The 21979-nt window shown below is 33.3% G+C and overlaps 1 protein-coding gene across 1 annotated transcript in view; it reads left to right on the forward strand.

Moving 5' to 3' along the window:
• Positions 1-21979, forward strand: part of LOC132732544 (uncharacterized) — a 58204-nt gene that overhangs the window by 14346 nt on the left and 21879 nt on the right. Inside the window, exon 4 of the mRNA XM_060719022.1 lies at positions 535-720. Within this exon, the coding sequence (XP_060575005.1) occupies positions 535-720 (186 nt within the window). The remainder of the gene's footprint in view (positions 1-534; positions 721-21979) is intronic.

Consider the following 21979-nt stretch of genomic DNA (forward strand, 5'->3'; position numbering starts at 1 on the left):
ACGTTTGGGTCGCTATCTGAACTTTTTCTGTGACATAACTCTGACACTACAAGAGGTATACCTTCCTGTGTTCAAAACCTATTCGGGGAGCATCACCCCGTTCAACCGGCTCTTGTTTGTAATTACTGAAACCTTCTTCTACTGAGATCTTTCTTCTTTTTTATTGACAGGAAGGCTTTAAACACATACACTACAGATATACAAATAAATGGCTGTAAAACACATATAACTTCTTGTTTAGTGAAGTTAACTGACATGAAAAGTATTGCTTGAAACTGATTACAGTTGGTTATAACAAAAACCAATTAGAGTACAAAAAACGAATAGGGCAGTTTTGGCAGTATTGTGAATGGGTTTTTGATATTGTTTGTATCATTAAAAGGATATAGACAAACCACAAACTCATCTATAATTATGATGAGCAATCCTATAACCGATTGATAATAAGTGCTCCAAATACTCGAGTAGACGTAATGTAATATGATTAGAACAAGTTCAAGAGAAACACAACTAATGGATTCTATTATTTAACAGCATGTTCAACAATTCCGACGTATGATATCAAGTGTCATGGGGCATGTCCTACAGTAGACTCATTAGCCTGGACCAAGAATAAAGAATTTAAGGAATGTTTACATCCTAAAACTTATCACTGTGTATATGACAATGAAACTCATGAGTACATTGAAGGTTGTGCTGAGCCAATCTTTTGCAATAGAGGTAAGACACTTTATTAATTTCTACGATTAATTTGTAACTTTATTTTCATTTTTAGCTTGACTATACAAAGAACAGGGATTGTACTCACGTGGCGTCGGTATGTGCGACGCCATCATTCTTAACTTTAAGTATTTGTACGCAAGTCTTTATCTCCAAAACTAATCTAGGGAAATTGCTGAACCTTCATACACTCTGTAATTATATTACATGATAGGCGCAGATCCCATTACTATTAATTACAAAGTTATGTCCCTTCTTTTACTGTCAAGAATTGAGAATACTAGTAGCACATGTTGTGTTACAAGTCATTATTAAAGCAGAGCTGTCAGTAAGGCAGCAGGCTTGATAGTTGAAGAAGAGTCTGGGTAATGTAGGCATTAGCAAAGAATATGATTTCAGTAAACAAGCATAACGTAGTTATGAGTTTTGGATTTGATACTGAGGTAAAGAGGTAAATCAATAAACACTTGTTCCTTGTATTAGGGACCAAATTGAAAACATAGATCTTAGACTTGATAATTCAAAATAATTTGTCTTGGAAAGTGACCTTCAATTATTACACTAACGATCAAGTGAATACCTTCTGTAATTTTGAAGATTGATGTTGCTCAAAAATGTTTGAGAATTTTTTAAGTTAAAAAAATCACAAAATTTTGTCAAAATTCCTGTTTGAGTAATAGACTTTAGACAGTGACCTAATCTAGTCTCAAATAAGTATGTGAAATTTAAAACATTTACTTCAGTATAATATTTTAGATACAAACTTGCACACAAAAGTCGCGCTAATATGTGAAGTGTACATAGTATAGAGAAACATACATAGTGACTGCAAGGAAATAGATTATCATCAAGTCGCAGATGTTTTTCTGTATACCGGTATTTCAGTTTTTCAATTCGCTTAATTAACAACACAAATGAACTTTATGGAAGTAAGTGGCCCAGAAAGGACCTTTAAAACTTTTCTTTGAGTTCAAACATGAGTCAACTCAAAAGAACAAGTCAAAGCAAAGCCTAATTAACACACTTTAGAGATAATCTCTTTACTTGGATCTTTATAAAACTTTGTCAAAATGCTTTTCCAAATGATATATTGTACACATTTGAATATTGGTCATCTTGGGGAAAAGGAACAATCTAGATTTATGGTTTTGACTGGATGATTTTCAAACTTTGTCAGAATGATTCTCAAAATAATATCTTTAAAAAGTTTGAATACACATGTATAGGTCATCTTGGATATCAGTGTAGATAAAAGAAAGGAAAGCCTTGTTTACAATATTGATATCATATTTATAATTGGATCTTCGGCATACCTTGTTAAAATCTTTTTTAACACAATCTTATGAAAGTTTGCACGTTGGTCACATATGTCAAATACTACAAATTTAGGTCATCTTTTCAAATTAAAGACAAATTCTGTTAACATTCTATAGATCAGTGTCTTGATCGGATCATAATTAAGCGTTGTCTGAATATTTAGCTCTTCTTTTCGAAAAAAGTGCAGTAAGTGTTAAAACCTTGTCTGCTCAGTAACTTGAGAAAAAAAGAATCTAGATTTATAAAAGTAGGTATGACATTGTCAATGTCCATGTAGACTATCCCTATAGAGTTGAAGGCTTTTAGGTCAAAGATCAAGGTCACAGTGACCTTAATTTAAATTTCTTGTCTGTTTAGTAACCTAAGAAGGAATAGGCATATATAAGTGAAACTTGGTAGGGTCATTAAACATGCTAATAAATGGCTCTTATTATTTTGAAGCCATTTGGTCAAAGATTAATGTCACAGTGACATTTAATGTAAATTTCATGTAACAATAACATTAGAAGGAATGAGGCAATATTGAGATCAAAGGTTAAGGTCACAGTTACAATTAAAGTAAACTCCATGTTTGATTAATAGTCTGTTTAAGTTTTTTTTCTTTTTCCATTGCGTCCTTACAACATCTAATACTACTGGCATAATCATAATGATCCGACATGCGGAGCTCTTGTTTATGTATTGGATTAAAATTTTACTATCATAATTATCGCCTGAAAACGCTGATAATGTTTTAAACTTTCTTTATATTATCCAGAAATAATTGCAGGCCAGCACCTGCTGTAAGACACAAAGGTATATATCTGTATACAGCTGCGTGTATGTATATCTATATGCCATGGTTGTTATGTGCGGTATTTCTATGCATGATCTTTGTATGCATGATCGAATATTCCAAATCAATAGACTAGCCTTATCACTTTTGCTTTGTTTGTTTGTAACATGATACGTATGTCTTTATTCTTTATAATTTTGTTCAGACTGGTGAGTTCTTACATCGTCTATTGTTTTGCACTCGATGTAATTAACGCATTGTCCTTTACTCTAAGTCTAACGTTAACACTATCTATATAGTATTTTGTAGACAATATACTATAGTAATCTCCATTACCACTTGTTATATGTTGACTTGTTCACAGAAATGATGCTAAGCTTGCCGTTATACTTTAGCAAGTCACATTAACTAAAACAAATTCATACTTATACTCGTACAAAACTTAAATGATTAGATAAAATATTCTTAAAGCAAAATATAGTAGTATATAATCATTTTCAGTCTCTTTTTTAATCCTAAGGACGAACAGCTAGAAAAGAGCCTTAGAAAATGAAGCATTGTCTAAAAGATGTCTTTGCTAGTATGATAATCATGCCCCTTAGTGACTTTAAACGCAACATTACATTAAAACAACTACCCAGACGTAGTGTAAATATATGCAGCATTGCAAAGTCGGCCTCTACTAAAGTTAGGATAATTTGTCAGGAGTTCTTATGATAACTGTCAGAGAGTTCCTGAAAAACGGATTTCGCCGGAAAAATTATTTGTGTAATGGAGAAACACACGTAAAAATGGTATATTTAAACTTTAAACGAGAAGATTGAGGTGCTTAATTAAACTTTGAATACTAAGCTTGCCTTACACGTTGTATTATGTGTCAGAAAAAAACTTTATAGTCCATTCGTCATCGCCTCTTGTTTAAAATCTAATAGTTTTGAATAACATTTCCAAATAACTTACTCATTCGTACATATTGACCTTTTCATTTGTGATCTTCTTTGTTGTTGTAAGGTAAGACCTAATTTTAATGGAAAGTTGCAACTGTAAAGCCCAGGCTTATAAATTTATGCTCGACTTTTTAAATGTAACGGAGTTCGTGTGATAACTCTGAATATGTCCTAGAGTTCTTATGATTATTTGTGTAACTGCCAGTGCGTTTCTTGTTTTAAGTTATCTTATTTGTCAATAAGTGTCTAAATCATTATAAAGCTTTTTTCATTTGATAAGAATTTATAAGATTTTTTGCTTTCGCAGATTTTGTAGACTGAAAAAGGCTTGATGCAGAGCATTGAGTTACAGGATGAAAATACATTTTGAATTTAAAACTCAAGCATGATGTCTTCATGTATACATTATTCCTGGCAGTTTTAGAGAGCATTAAGTAACTATGCTATCGGTCTGCCGAAACAAATTATATGTAAATTAAAATCTTTTGCAGCAAAATATGAAGAAGTATGCACTACCTTTGTCTAAATTTGATAAGTTTGGGGTCATATTGAGGTTTTGTAATGAATAGTTTGTTTTCTAAAAGGTATCAAATTTTGCAATAAAGACGTAGAAAATTCTATAACGAACCAGAATTCAACATTTAAACATGAAATGGTAAAATTTGAATTTAGAAACATCCGCAGATGTGTTCATACGGCGATTATCATTGAACGTTCAATGTGACATTCCATAAAAAGCGGCGTAAGGTCCTCAAGTAATAGAAAGCATGTGCACAAAACGAGATAACATGGGCGAAATTAAACAAAATGAAATTCTGAAAGGCGGTCAGAGGTTATAAACAGTAATGTTGTGCTGAATGATTTTTAAGTCTTTAACCACAAAGTTCATGTCGTTGATCGACCCTGTTCCTTACCTTATTGAATTCACTTTAGCATCACGTGACGTACAGAAATCTCCATATTGCGGAAGATTATTGCATACATTTTTCTTCATGCGGACGTACAAAAGTAAGAGCATGAATGTTGATTTTTTTACAGTAAAAACTAAATTCTTCTGTCAATGGATGATTGATGGACATTCATAGGTGTGGAAACTCTGTTGCTTTTGCTGTAATTGATAACAAAAAATATAGTCGAACTTTTTTCGCTTGAACCCGCAGAGCACGTGCAAATTTGTTGAAGAGATCGGTAGTTAGAGCCACCCGCGGTTGAAAATTTTAATGTTTACATTTTCGGGTGCATATAAGTGAAGGTTATCCTGGTTATATACGCCTGGACTGTCTTATGTAAAGAATGACTGATATACATGGTTAAATGTCATTCTGTTGAGTCCGAGATACAATATGCTGGGTCAAAATCCCAATATACTGGGTGAAAATCCAAATGCGCTCAGTTATTGAAGTGTAATGTTGTGTGCTGATTACATTTTATTTGGTCAAGTCAATGTATTTTCGGATGCATTAGTCGTTCTGTTCAGTTCTTAAAACAAACAGGCATGTGGTAACACAATTATGTTGAGTTAAAAAGAAATGTTGTAGGGTGTGACAGTTGTTATGTTCGGTTAAAATAGCTGTTCTCATCATGTTCAACCACGAAAATCAACAGTTGAGTGGTACTATCATTTCGTTTGGCTGAGGCAGTATATTATTGGGTGATACTTTTATTATTTTCAGTTGCAATGACATGCTGTTGGCAGCTTTATTTAGACTGTTCAGTCGTGAAATAGAACTGTTGAATAGTACTTTCATTATGTTCAGTTCAGATGATATACTGTTCAGTGCAGAGGTCATTATGTTAGTAGTGAACACAAACTATTGTGTGATACCGTCATTATGTTCAGTTCAGATGATATACTGTTCGGTGCAGAGGTCATTATGTTCAGTAGTGAACACAAAATGTTGTGTGATACCGTTATTATGTTCAGTTCAGATGATAAACTGTTCGGTGCAGAGTTCATTATATTCAGTAGTAAACACAAACTGTTGTGTGATACCGTCATTGTGTTCAGTTCAGATGATATACTGTTCGGTGCAGAGGTCATTATGTTCAGTTCAGATGATGTACTTTTCGGTGCAGAGGTCATTATGTTCAGTTCAGATGATATACTGTTCGGTGCAGAAGTTATTATGTCCAGTCTTGTTGTCCGAAAATATCCGAATGAACCCAACATAATTGTGGTATCACACAACAGTTTGTGTTCACTATTAAACATAATGACCTCAGCATCGAACAGTATATCATCTGAACTGAACATAATGATAGTACCAAAATAACACTGAACATAACGACCTTTGCACCGGACAACACATTGACTTGACTGAAGAAGATATAATCAGCACACAAGATAATGATAGTACCATTTAAAATAATGATTGTACCCTTTAACAGTTCTATTTCACGACTGAACAGAAAGAATTAAGCACCCAACAGAATGTCATTGCGACTGAAAATAATAAAAGTATCACCTAATTACACACTGCCTCAACCAAACAAAATGATAGTACCACTCAACTGTTTTTTTTCATGGTTGAACATGATGAGAAGAGCACCAAACAGCATATTATTATAACCGAACATAATAACTGTAACAGCCTACAACATATCTTTTTAACTCAACATAATTGTGTTAACACATGCCTGTTTGTTTTAAGAACTGAAGTTTTGCACCCGATAATACATTGACTTGACTGAATAAAATACAGTCAGCACACAACATAGCACTTCAATAACTGAGCACATAAGGATTTCCACCCAGCATTTTGTATCTCGGACTCAATAGAAAGACATTTAACCAGGTATATGATTCATTCTTAACATAAGACAGTCCAGGCGTTCCGTATAAGAAAGTAGGTTGCTTAAAACATGTGTAACTGAGAAAAAGTGTAAGCTTTTAAACATTTTTGCATTTTAATTTTCACACCATCCTACCACATACTAACTTAACGTTGTCATCATAATATAGATATGCATGAAATAATGCATTATATATTCCTATCTTCACAAGAACAATGTAGTTAATGTAAATTCAGCGTTTACATTTCAAAAGAAACTTAAAACATAACACTTTAGTTTACTAAAAGTTTACTTGTACACAGAAACGACATTTAAGTGCATTCGTTTGTTTTATAGTGTCAATATGAATACGCATAAGTTTAATTAAAAAAATATCTTTTGAACTAAAATACGCTCAAAACCAACTTATTATGACCGAGTTTTGTGCTATAAATGATCGTATTACGTATCATAATGATTTATGCACTTATTGATTATAAATTCGCCAAAATGTGCCGTAACTTAGCACAAGAATCACATTTGCAGTTAACAAAAGTTACCATAAGAATTGTATGACATCTTTTTAGTTATCAAAGAACCCTGTGGCATTTGAAAAATAAGACATAAATTTGCTTGTAGGGGCTTATTCAACTGTCCATTATATTGAGGTAATTAAGTATGACAACGAAGAAAATCACAAATGGACAGGTCAATGTGTACGAATGAGCAAATAATTTGGAAATGTTATCAAAACTACCCGATTTTAAGCAAAAGGTGATGAAAAATTGACTAAAAAAAACTTTCTGACACATGATACAATAATATATAGGGCAAGCTTAATCATCAAAGTTTAATTAAGCATTACAAACTCCCTTTTTAAAGATGAAAATCTAAATTTTTCACGAGTGTTTCTTTGGTACATTTGGTACTCTTTTCCGGGAAATCCGTGACGTTTTCCAGGAACTCATGACAAGTTATCATAAGAACCCCACCATTCGTGTATTTTACAATATGCAAGTGCACTGCTTTAAAATTTGTTTTTCTGAGTAATTCGGCTGCAAACATCCGAGCCTTTTAAAACTTTGAATGAGACGCTTGATTTACTGCAGAATGACACGATTAACTATGCGAGTCGACAATAAAAACAGAAGTATTTAAAATATTCACATTCATCAGCTTTACACTTCAGGACCAATTTAAGTTTTCTTGCTTTGTTGCAAAACAATTTTTAGTTACATTTTTCTTAAATGGAAAGACAATGTTTTCTTATTAATGGACTTTGCATAACGAGATTTGATATCAGGGAACCAGGCTAAAATTTAATCGTGTGTTAGCACGTTTCATAGATAAATCTACAGGGGAACTGTTTGTATACTTTTAGAAACTATTAAATAAGTTTGTTTTGTAGAATTTAAATGTATACAATTTTAAGTTTGGTATTTTTATTTTGAGATGATTTAGATAGTGCTGTGTGGCTTCAAAAATTGAAATAGCCGATTTGGTAACGGGTCTGATGCCTTTAATGACCTCTACATGTATACTATGTTTATGCTCGAATTTGATTTTTATTGCTGGTAATTTTCTTAGTAATCTTTTAATTGGGATAAAATTAATGATGTCTAAGGATGTATTAGGATAAAGCATTACGAGCGTGTAAGCTCTATATATAAATAACATACATGGCGTCGGATTCCTGGTGCAATACGACATTGACTAGTGTTTATTTTAAAAGTATGCAGTGCACAGCTGACGATTCCTTCGCAGCCATTTTAAGCGTGGGTAAAACCTGTTGTCCTTTTTTACCCATTAACATTTTGACCCAACGTTTCCAAATGTTTGATTAGAATGTTATGAAACTCAGAATGAACGAATTTACTCATCAAACATATCTTTTTTGGACTAATATAGGCTATATGTCGGAATATGCCAGCTGGCTTTCCGCCTTCAGACCCTGAAGGCCGATATCTATCCGATAGAGACAAACTGACAAAAGATTTTTTTTATATAGGTCCGGTATCGACCGGATGTACATCTGTTATTGATATTTTAAATGCATTCAGATGAGACACATTTTTGCGCAAAATTGATGCATTTGTACAGTTTGATTAATTAAGTTTGATAAAATAACATCGGTGCTATATCGGTTTTATGTCTGGCTACCGATTTATTGTAAGTGATATTTTCCAGCTCACCTACCATCTGGATAAGTGTTTGCAAAAACTCAGCTCAAATTTGTTTCAGTTTCTTTTCACTTTACCATATTGAGGTGTGTAGCGTTTAAGTCTAATTTGGTTTTTCAAAGTTGTTGCACCTTGTTACCTTAATGAAAAGTATATGTTATGCAAAATTACCATTGTGACTCAAAGTTTGGAAATGTTTGATTAAAATGTAATTCAATTCAGCATTTATGTATCTACCGGAATGTAGTTGTGAATTTTGAGATCTGTCCCTTTATATAATATAACATCTAGAAAGGGTGTTTTATTTAAGACATCAGCTAAATATTTATGTATTGGTTGAACTTTGTAATTCAGTACAAATAATTGGTTTTTAACTCCAGTTTTCCAAGAAATTTGGATCTTTTGTTATAATCTTCTTGCCGGCGTTGGTTAGCCTTCTTTTTTTCTAAGTTTTCGAATTCAATATAAACATATCTATCTCGTTGAAACTGTAAAACATGTCGCCCCATTATTGGTTCTACCTGTCGCATTCATTGTCAGGTCAAAAGATATATAAAAGGTCAGCCTCAGTAATACTTATTTTAACAAAAAATTAAATGGCCATTCAAGCGCAATGTACAGACTTAAAGAAAGAGTTCTACCTGCCATATCAATTTTTAGGTCAAAATGTTAAGGGTGAAAGTCACTAGGACCTGACTTTATAAAACATAAAAGTGGCCATTTATATAAAGTTCACTCACGTAGGAAAATCAAACTTTGTTTGATGAGTTTTACCTGTCGCAAAATGTATAAGTTAAATGTGTTTGGGACGTATAAAAGACAACATAAAACTGGCGATTAAATCAATATAAATTGATCTAGAATCTTTAAACTTTGTATGTTAAGATGTACCTTAATAATTCTTCCCGCCTTGCTTGTGTTTGAAAAGGCATACATTTATATTATCTCTTTCCTTATACAATTTGCCGTTTACTTTCAAGCACTGAGCTCTGTTCCTCGGACAGCTATTGTTAATAGTTAACCTTAGCGCAACGTGCTCATGGCAAGCAACAATTTCTTAAACAACATCTCTTCTCAAACCGATGATTGCACATTAACCAAACTTTCCTTTAGTGGTCTGCTTTTCCATGTTTCGGGTCTGCTGCTAAAGTAGGTCACAAAGAAAGAAAAGGAGTTTCAAAAATACAAATTTAGACACTCTACTTGTCTGAAAGTATTCCCACAGAGCTTTGATATTCAGCATATGATATTATTTAATCCATAAGTCCTTTACCAAAGTAGTTCATATTTTGCCTGTAGTGTCAAAATTTGGTCATAAGTTTTCCTTTTATGTATATAATTAAATCTTTAAATTAAGCATTCTCCTCTAAAATAACATAGGCTAGAGGTAAGATATTTCAAACACAGTGTAGTGGATTAATATGTACACATGGTAAATTAAAACAAAAAACCTCTTCTTTCTAAAATGACAGTGGACCTCTATCAAAGTTATTGTCTCTAGTATTTAAATTGGTAATTCTTATAGAAGAAAAACACGAAAACACTTTCCTCTGAAATGACAAGGGGGGGGGGGAGTAGATATTTGAAAAGAAACATTGTGTAGTGGACCTCTATCAAGAGTGTGCAAATTATACCCCTTGTGTCAAAATTGGTCCTGCCCCGGGGTTCTTAGGTTTCGTATTTTACACATATTATAGGTTAAATATTTTGCATGAAACGTTGTGTAGTAGACCTCCACCAAGTTTGCTCAAACAATAGGCATATGGTCAAAATTTGCACTGTCGCAGGGGTCATGGATTTTCGTTATGTACTTTTAGTAAAATTTATAGGAAGATTATCCTTTAAAGCAACAAAGGCTAGAGCTTAGATACTTGAAACATGGTGAACCTCTACAAAAACTGTTCAAATTATGGCCCTAGGGTAAAAAGAGCCCCGTACTTAGATAACGATAATTCTTTACAATCATTAAAAATATGTAATCTGAAACGGGGAAAGCTAGAGCTTTGATATTTTTCAAGAAGTATTGGCTGCTGGGCCTGTATTAAGATTGACCCTGCCCCAGGGGATACGATGACCTACATTTTTTATTTGTTTAAAGCTATGAAATGCACACAGTTTCAAATGTAGAATTGAACTGCGACATGAGCTAGCCAGATTTTGCGAAGTGACTTTCTTGACGTTTGATGAACAACTATGAATTTGGACCATTACACACTTGAAGATGTAGAATTGAAATCTAATATTAAATGGCATAAATATGATTTAATGACCTTTTTTTTGATGTGCAGATGTGAAATGAGGACCATGTAAAAATATATTTGCATGAAGTATGGTCTAGTGACCAACATCGTTCAAATTCTTGTTATGAACACTTGCTTTCACTGTTTTCACAAAAATAACTGTCTGTGCTGAGGTCAGCGCTTTGGAGCCAATGGCCCTCTTGACACTTTCAAATATTATGTTTTTTCCAACATTAGTTTATTTTTCACTCCTTATATGTACCTTCGTTTACTTAAATGATTTAATAGTCAAGTGATTTATATTATGGCAAAGGGTGTCAATTCAACGTATTTGCTTGTTGATATAGAATTATATAGTATACACATTTAAGTCATCTTGTGTAAGACTACAGTGCCGCTCAGAGCTTAGATATTTGGCATAAAAAGCATTGTTTAGAAGATTCTACAAAGGTAATATGGATCATGCCCATTGGATTGAAAATAGCTCCACCCTGGATTTCACCTAGTTAACATATAAGGTTATATAGTAAAAGTTTCTGAAGCCTTCTTCCCTTAAACAATAATGTCAAAGTTGGCATGAAGCATTAATCCTTTGCAAAAGTTATATTTATCATGTCTATGAGGTCAAAGCACTGATTGTGTCAAACTTTGCCCCGCTCGGGGGTCAATTGGTTTATATTAAAAACACATTTTAAATATTCTTATGAAAATCTAAATAGCCAAGAGATTAGTTATTGGATTTGTAGCATTTCCTAGAAAACCACTACAACTGTTTGATTAATCATGCAATTAGAATAAAACATGAAACACCCAGTGTGATCTTAATACTTAATTCTGTAGTTAACAAGAACAAATGTTGCTGCAGTGCAGCAATTGAGAAGCTCCGCGCAAAAAATGCGCTCATTACAGACACCTTACTAAATTGCTCCTACGCACAGGTCATGTTATATTCAGATAAAATCTTACTGTAGATTTTTTTCCGAATGTTTTGTAAACCATTTGTTTTGCATAATTATACTTAACTTATGCACTGGCCATAATTAAAAAGAGGGGCCAAAAATTTAATTTGAAAAAAAAAATGCTTTCACTGATGCCTACCTGGTAAGGAAAGTAATTCCATACTTACAAGACTTGTAAATGTTAAGTGACATGACTGTACTGTGTTCTGTTTGTGTCACTACTGTAGTCAGGTACATAAGATGGGTCATCAACGTTGGTGAATGAGTCGGACAGCTCTCAATATACTCCCTTTCCTACAGCCAAGATAAAATAATGTGCATAATCTTCAGTCTGCCATCTGGTCATATTTCAAATTTCATAAAAGTATTTTCAGTAGTTAATGTATTACTACAGGATCCTGTTTTTGTCCGTCAAGATTTCTGATATATTTTTTTACGCATTTTCACTAAAAGTTCTTTATTTCTTAAGGTATTTACTTCAAACTTCTGATATATGTTTCCGACCATCAACCACATTATATGTGACAAGGTTAACAACTCTTGCACAATAGTTATCAGAATTACCCCTTGAACTTTTTCATGAAAAAATGTGTTTTATATATATATATATATAACTTGTTTATTTTTGAATGTATCTACTTCAAACTTTATATACGAAGTTTGTTCAAAAAGTAATAGGACTGAGAGTCCTGCATATTCATATTTTATATAATTAAGAATATTTTCATATGTATAGTGATCGTAAAATGTTTCCTACAATATGAACGCGCGTTTCCTATGATATTGAAAAACCATGGTAACACACACCCGGAGCAGCACATAAAAATAGTTATTGAAGCCAAGATGTACTTCTAATTTATTCATAATTTATACTTTGTTTGTCCATATATTCCATCAGCATATTTATTTATATTAAAGTGACATTATCTCTAAATTTGACGTCATTCGGACATGAAATGACATAATTACTTAGTTTTGAACAGCTGTGGTCATGGCGTTAAATGTAGACATACGGCACTCGGTAACAAACAGAAATTCATGCGATAGTCAACAAATTGGCAATATTCTTTCAGATACATACAAAATGATAAAATAAAGACAGTAAATATTATCCTGTCATATAGTGCAATCAATTTAAAAACGGCGAATACAAAATCTCTAACAGGAAAGTGTTAGGATGAAAGCTGAAAATTGACGGGACGTTAGTGACGTCAATTGCAAAAGCGCTGTAAATGAATCGACGGTAAACGGTACGCGGACTGTCCGACACTTTTATGTCTGCTTTGGGTCTACTTATTCAGTTCTCACCAAAAGATTGTATATAAGACATTTCTATCAAACACTATTTTATTGTATCTCATTAGATATACTTTGTTTTAATAAATTAATATAATAATGATTAACGGTAATGATTAGTAGTATTTTTCCCCCAATTTTGTTTTAATAATTGATACTTTTCAATTGATAAATAGTGTAACATGTATTTTACTGTATATAATCATATTATTTTAAAAACGTACGATGAAATACATGTTGAAATTAATAATATAAATCGATTTTGCATTAGCAATTTAAGTTCATGCTTGTTGAGTTCCCAGTTTACTCAAAATATTCAAGAAAAGTGGAGGATGGCCGGCTATCGGGCATTTTTCTTAGAGAGTTGAACGAAATTGTGATCGCTTTCTTTCTCTTTTAATCTCCACATATGAGACCTGATCATGGTCACATGATTCAGACACCTAGAGCACTAGAGAGAATACTTTCAGGATGGATGACACTATTTAGTTAACGACGTCATGAACGTCATTTATTGTACTGTCAGCGTGCGCCGGGTTTCGTACCCCTTGTCATTTGAAAATGTCACAGAATTGTTATTTGTAAACATATTGTATTGTATATAGAGAACATGTTCCGATTTTTGTTTCTTGTAAAAATATATACGTAAATTAAAAAATGTGAACAGTATGGCTGCAGTCCTATTACCTTTTTAACAATTCTCGTATATGTTTCTCATTATCAATAAAACATATGTTAGAAGATTCAATAATCTATCTTTATTATTTCCAGAATAATGTCCCACTTGATTTTTTTCCTAAAAATTAGTACTGTTTACTCACACTTCTTCATTATTCATTTATATAGGATTTTCTTTAAACTCCCACATCATAATAAAACATGTATGGCAAGGGTTATAAATCTAGCATGCATCTTTCTAGAAGCGCCTTCTCCGTAAACTTTGAATTTTTATGCCCCCACAAAGTGGGGAGCATATAGCGTTGCACTTGTCCGTCCGTCCGTACGTCTGCCCTTCCGTCCGTTTGTCTGTCCTTCCGTCCCGAAATCTTGTGAACGCAACTTCTCTTAAACCGGATGACAAATTTTGCTTAAACTTCCAGGGATAAACAACCTTAATGTGTAGATGGCAGTAAAGGAAGGAATTATAGCTGCGACCAAATTTAACAGAATTATGGCCCTTTGTTGATTTTTTACTATATACCATATAGAAATTTTGTGAACGCAGCTCCTCTTAAACCGGATGGCAGATTTTGCTTTAACTTCAAGGGATGAACAACCTTAATGTGTAGATGGAAGTAAAAAAAGGAATTTTTGCTGCGATCAAATTTAACAGAATTATGATCCTTTGTTAATTTTTTCACTCTATACCATATAGAAATTTTGTGAACGCAACTCCTCTTAAACCGGATGGCAGATTTTGCTTAAACTTCCAGGGATGAACAGCTTTAATGTGTAGATGGTAGTAAAGGAAGGAATTTTTGCTGTGACCAAATTTAACAGAATTATGGCCCTTTGTTGATTTTTTCACTATATACCATATAAATAATTGAACATATAAATTTTACATTTGTAATTTAATTTAACATGTACATAAGGTTACCTGTAGATCATTTTAGATATATGTACAGAAATGAAACAGTGGAATGAAAAAGTTCCACATAAAAATCTTACATACAGATATGCATGCTTTTGTTTTCGAGAACATCTGCACAGTGGGGGCATCCGTTTCCTTTTGACACAGTTCTAGTTCTTTTTAAAATATGATAAACAAGATCGACAAGGAAAGGCGCATTCAATGAACGCAGCCCCCACCCGACCCAGCAACAAGCGCCAGCGGCAAGGAGCCCAGGAGGACCCCAAAGAAAAACAGGATAGGGCACAAGGCAGAGTACGGGCAGGCAAACCACTTCATCAGAATACATAATAAGTAACTTATAAGGAAATAAAACAAAACAAATAAATGATTTAATATAAGGCCCACAATGTCAAAAGGCACAGGGGAAGGGGACATGAGACACGGGGAAGGGGGGGGGAAATAAAATAAATATAAACCAGGGACAAGGGAAGATACTTACCGTAGACGAGAAACAACAAGAGACACGAGCAAAAGTGTCACCAAAACAGTATAAAACAACATAGACATACATCTGAGGAACACAGAGGGGCGCCGCCTTGGAACGGTCAGCAGCATAATAATGACTACTGGGGAGTTTAAACCGGTTAATGGTGCACCAAACCTCGCTCTTAGCCCCACCATGTTCCTATAAACGAGACAGTGTAAATAAAATGAATCCCCGCCAAGTGAAATTCTAACAGTTGTTATGGTTACAAAAGGTTAAATAAGTAAAACACCAAAATGATCATGTAGAAACATATAAAAGTAAACCCAATGACCATAACAAAAGTACTCGATGTCTTAAAGGAAGACAGAGCAACAAGAAAATCACCTACAAGGGCCCGACGAAGCAAGACAGAAGACGAACATTAAGGCAATTCAGTCCCAAAGGGCTTTAAGAACTGTCCATCAAAGAGTCTCCCACTTTGTCCGTCAGATGTAATCAAAAGAGGAAAGCGTAGTGTCGAACTGTAAAAGGATTAAACACTAAGCATGCAGTATGTCTTAAAATAGCAGGGTCATAACCCTTTTTAATAAAACGTTTTATAATTTTAGTAAACACAACAGAAAAATTACAATGACCCAAGATCTTACGAAGTTTGTAAACCACATCACCGTAAAAATCAGGCTGGCTAATCCCTTGTCGCAGAAGTGTTTTTAGATCACTATTGAATTTTGAAATTAAATCAAAGTTACGATTGTAAAATTTTGTAAAATATTTACGTAATTTATAATAGCGGTAGCCCTGTTTTAGAAGCTTACCGGTAATGAAAATATTTCGCTCGTTAAAATCCTTTACGTTGCTACAAGCTCTAGTAAATCTAATTAACTGAGATATATAAACCCCGTAAGATGTTGCGTGCGGTACGTCTCCATCCAAATGAGGATAATTTACTATACTAAAATCAAAGTCATCTCTTTTATCATTTTTCGTGTGAATCGAATTGTTTTTGATAGTGATATGAAGATCCAAAAATGATGTAGTTAAATTTCAAGAATTCGTTTTATTAAGTTGTAGCTCCGTAGGATAAATAAATATTAGACACCATTTGATCAAAAAAAGAATTATCTAAATTAAAAATGTCATCAAGATATCTGGAAGTGTTATTAAATGCTGATATAACATCTTGTTGTGTATTTTTAGAGAGACTTAACATAAAATCTCTTTCATAGCAATACAAAAACAAATCGGCGACCAGGGGTGCACAATTAGTACCCATAGGAATTCCTATGATTTGCTTGAATAGGGTATTACCAAACCTGACATAAATATTGTCTAAAAGAAAAGAGAGTGCTCTACAAACTTCGTCACAGGTCCACATAGTATATTGTTTAACAATACAGTTTGTAAAGAAGGCTTTTTGAGAGTTACATGCAAGAAATGTAACTTTTTCCCGTTCAAAGGTTTTCTGAATAAGGGAAATTAGTTTATCATTAATCAAATTATGTGGCAGTGTAGTATAAATTAATTCTTTAACTTCATGGAAGTACTTCAAATTTTAAAACATACATTCATTATCAACGTGATTAGATTTGTAAGTCTAGCGCCTGTTTTTTCTTCTTTGTGACTATAAATGGTATCTTCTTTAAACTTAATATAAATGTTCTTTGTTACACCATTTTCAAGAGTTATCTCCTCTTTTATTTAAGACCTTATTAAAGTATTGTATTCTGGTTACAATCAGAGATGTTTAAAGATATGGATCTTTTGATTATCTGTTGTATAATCATTTCCTTCCTAGGCAAGGAAACTTAAAACATGTCTGTTATACAGACAAACTAAGAACTCAAAGGTTTAAAGTCATTCATGTTATTCATTCAATGACATAATTAAATGGCCAACGGCCCTTCAGAATGTTGCTGAGGTTCTAACCGGTAGGGGACATGTATTGCTTGCAATACTATGATAATTGCTTGTGTCTTTTGTTTTTTTTTCATCTACTTCAAATATATGTATCTTATCATCAACACAACAAATGTGACAATGTTGTCAACTCAAACCAAAATTATCATAATTACCTCCTTTCAGTCCCACATCTTTCAGCCTTATGTCCGCTCTAGGTTTTTTTGAGTGTGTCGGGGGCCGCATCCTGTGAACGTTGCCTTTGCCTTGTTGATCTTTATTCTTGTTTCTTTAGAATTTTTCATGAAAAAATAGTGTTTATTTTCTATAACTTCTATAATCGACCAGGCTTGACATTTCAAGATATCTTTTGTCTCGCTACGAGGATGAACCTGATTTTATCTTCCGGATCGTAACTTAGGATGAAACATGGGTTCATCACTTTGATCCAGAATCCAAAAAACAGGGCATGCAGCGGAAGAACCCTGGCTGGCTCACCTCCTCCAAATAAATTCAAGAGGGTGCCATCAGCATTTTTTTTAATACACGGTACTTTTTATGCAGACGAATTGAGACGTCTGCGTCAAGAAATCGCGCGTAAAGGAGGGGCAAACTGACTCTAGGCGTTCTGCTCCTGCTCGACAACGCACCAGCACACACATCCCAAGTTGCAATGGCTGCTGTAACTGACTGCGGCCTTTAATTTCTTTCCCATCCCCCATATTCTTCGGTCTTGGCCCTCTCTGACTTTTACCGGTTTCCGAAACTGAAACCAAGCTTCGTGGCAAACGTTTTGGAAGCAATTAAGGTGTCATGGAGACGGTCAATGAGTTCTTTGAGGACTTAAATAGAGAGTTCTATTTGGATGGGTTAAACAAGATGGAGCACAGATAGGCAAAGTGCATGCTAGTATTATATTGAAAAGTAAGACCATTAGTTGGGTTCTCTGACTACCGGAAGTACATCGGGTCAAGAACGTTTTGATCAATCCTCGTATATAATTGATAATTGTTATATCTTTTACTTTCCTTCTTTGTTTCTACAAATGGTTTCTGCTTAGACTTAAGACAAATGTTCTTTGCCATGACTAACATCATGTATGACTAGGTTCATAAGTCTAGATGTTTATTTTAAGAGATATCTCCTCTTTAGATAAGAAGTTTTTTCTTTTAGATATGTTATATTCTGGAAACAACCACGGATGTTCTCTGTCTGCCAATCAGTCTGTCTGGCCGTCCCTAAAACGTTGTCCGGCGATTACGTTTAAAGAACATGGAACATGTCCAACAAAATAGCTTATAAAGGAGAAGTTTAAACGTTGATCTTTTGATTATCTGTCGTATACACATAGTTTCCTTATTTGGCAGGGAAACTGAACACTTTGCTATGATATAAGCAAGCTTAGAAATCAAATAGAGAGAAATAAGAATCCCTAAAGAAAGCCCAACACGGCCAAATTGAAAATGTTGCAGGCTCGGTTTGATTGAGCCTATTCATGGATGGTACTGCCAAGTGCAAACTACCGTCCACGCCCCATAGAACCGGCTTAAGCAGAAGTTCATTCATATCTTCTACAATGGGCTAACTATTGGCCATGGCTCTGCACAATGTTGCTGACATACTTCTTATGGTGTTCTAGGGGACTTTTGTAATGCCTGCCAAACTCATATTTTGGCCATACTTAAAAAAGAGATATAGACTTGCTTTTGTTGGTCTATCCTTTGGCTGTCACTTGTGCGTCTGTTGACTGACAAGAGGTGAAATGTTGGACACCCCGCGTCCTATAGACACATTTCTAGTTTCATTTATAAATGATACAAAGTTATTTCCTGTGCCGACTGGTCTTCAGAGATGCCCGGAACACCACCAGAGTCAGGGTTGAAATAAAAAAATCTTTTAAATGACATCTCCTTCTTAATTTTGAAGAATATTTTGATGAAATTAAATATGAATAGTCCATTGATAATCATCTATAATAATTGCAGTCATTGGACAGTGCTTTACTACAGTTGCTAAAATAATACTGTTGTGCTGAATAAAATGGCTTCCAGAGCAGAAGAAAAATAACCACTTCACCTCCTTACATATCGGGTAGAACTTGATGAAACTATACAGGAATACTTTTCTATAGACCCTTTCATTCAAGCGATAACAGTCAGGGAAGAGTTATTTCCCTTACCGGATGTGACGTAAATGGTGATAAAACTATGCAGTTAGCTTACTGCGTAAATACTGACCGTTCAATTGTGATTATAACATGTAAAGATTTACGCATGCATACATAAATTCAATATCAAGACAATAGCAAAAAATACAAAAACAAAGATTGAGAATAATTCTCGCTACGGAGTGAAAAAGGTGAATATATTTATTAGATCTAGATTTTCTCTAATTAATGCCAGGATAAAAAGCTAGTAACTAAATCAAATTTTAATATTTTAAAAACACCCATACACACTGATATTGCTTATTATAAATTTAAATGGTCATTTTCTAGTTTTATGTGTAACTTTCTATCATATAGAAAATTCCGGCGTATTTGTGACAAACATGAAAATTAATTTGCCAATGTCTTTTAATGTGTTTTTCAAGCTTTAATAGAACAATAACAGAATACATTCTGTCAATACTTACTGATTCTTTTTCATTATGCCGTACAAAAAATATTTCAAAGAACCAGTGAAGGATATAATTTTATAAATATTCCGGAAAGAACGAAAACCATGTGGCAATGTCTTTTATAATGTACGTTAGATTCGCACCAGACGATTATAATATAATTTTGAAATTAAATATCTATTCTTATGATTGTAAGAATAAAGACCTTTTCCCCAGTAACTTATTTCACAGATAAATAGATTTAAGCGCCACTGGGCTGTAACATATTAATAAACAGGGTGCATACAAGCGGCACTTGGCTGTGATATCATAAATCACCAGGGTGCATTTTTTAGAGTTATAACATTACATCAGATTACGTCACTTTTGTAAGTTGTCAAAATATCAATGGTCCGAATTTTGTTATGGATCATCCTAGGGACTTTATTGGTCATGCCTTACTGATTTGATACTCGATCCAGAGTCCTACCAACTGGCACAGTCAAAAATACGTAAAATTATAATACAGTTAATAACAAAACTCTGTGAACGTGTTCACAACTTGTTTTTTTGTTTTTGTTTTTTGTGTGATTTTTTTTTAAAATATTTGATAAGCAAAGTATGAATTAAAAAGAATCAAGTTGAAAATATTACTTTACCAGCTTAAATATATTGGTGGTAAGATTTTTGAGAGTGCATTTTTTGCCGACACAAATAGCTAGTATACATTCATGTACATTCAAAAGAATTTTTACTTTTTAAGCTTTTACATTTTTTTTTGAAATTACATGTATTTATATTGTTGTTTTTCTTTGTCTTAGTTATGCTTAAATCAAATGATTTTTAATAAACCAGTATTTTGCAAATAATTATTACGCCGCCGTTTTTTTCGAAACGACAGAATCCTTACATTTTTGAAACTCAAAATATCTTTTGGGTATTGTATATTAGCAGAGACATATGATACATTATCTATATCTCTAGTATTAGCAAGTAAGTACGATTTACTTGCCTGGTAAAATTTTCATTATTAAGAATCTCCCGAAAATGGTCTACTATTAAAACAAATCGTTAACCTTATTATAGTAAACATTTTATTCATTTCACCATCCTTTTTATGTAATATCTTATTCAATTACACAAAATTTTGGCAATTTCAATCCGCCAATCTTACAAGAAAAAGGATTAAGATTTTTATATCCCTCTATTAGTGTACTTAATCGTATCGGCATTGTCCACCGTATCCCCCAATGACGTCATTCAAGGGCGACAACTTGAATACGGTCTTAAATGAAAGGGTCTATAACATGGTTGTGACCTGCTAAAGAAAACTGCTGTCAGAGATAAAAAGAACATCCTTTAAACAACGCCTATTCCTCCACTATGGGGTCGATTAAAATGATACATAAGTGGTCATTGGATGGTATTTAATACTTATATGATTCCGGTATGCTGATCAAGATTGCCACCAGAGCTAAAAAAATAAAGACATAAATAAACGACACCTCACTATTGTTCATTTGAATCGTCGACTCAGGTGAACGATTAAGGGCCATCATTGCCCTCTTACTTTAGGATTTTAACCACTATGTGTTTTCTTTTTTTTCCTTTGATAAAGTAATATTTTCTGCAATGATAGATCATTATTGTGTTAAAAATTGAAACCATACTCCCTTCATGTGTTTTTCTTTTGGGAGGAGGATTTCATATCGTTTGTGTATTTTATGTAAAGTTATTACACAATATTATACATAAAACTGTTGTTCAATTAAATTGTAATATTAAGAATAAAAGGATGAAATGTGAAGAGGATAATATATTTTCATATAAAAAAACAATTCGTGCCTGTTTAATATTTGTTGTCGTAAGACTACCGAAGAAATGATGCTTCCCTGGATGTTTTATAATTTTTCATAATTGTAATAAACTATAATACACATAATATTATACTTCTTTTTATTCGACTGTATAGTAGTGCTAGAAAAAACAACGATCAAAATGCCTTTTTACTTACACTGTAAATACATATATGTTTTGTGCTTTTCTTAATTTTAAACTATTAGGATCTATTTTATTTTCAAAGGAACACTTCTGGCGCATCGAATTATATTTGGTGTCAGTATTATAAAAGAGTTATGTTTTCTTCTTACTATAACATTTATTTTGTTAATAGAACCAGACATTTTCCTAAAGAGACAAATGATAGCCGTTTCATA

The sequence above is a fragment of the Ruditapes philippinarum genome, unplaced genomic scaffold (genome assembly GCF_026571515.1).
Source record: "Ruditapes philippinarum isolate M1 unplaced genomic scaffold, ASM2657151v2 ctg424_1_1_1_1, whole genome shotgun sequence".
Lineage (NCBI taxonomy): Eukaryota > Metazoa > Mollusca > Bivalvia > Venerida > Veneridae > Ruditapes > Ruditapes philippinarum.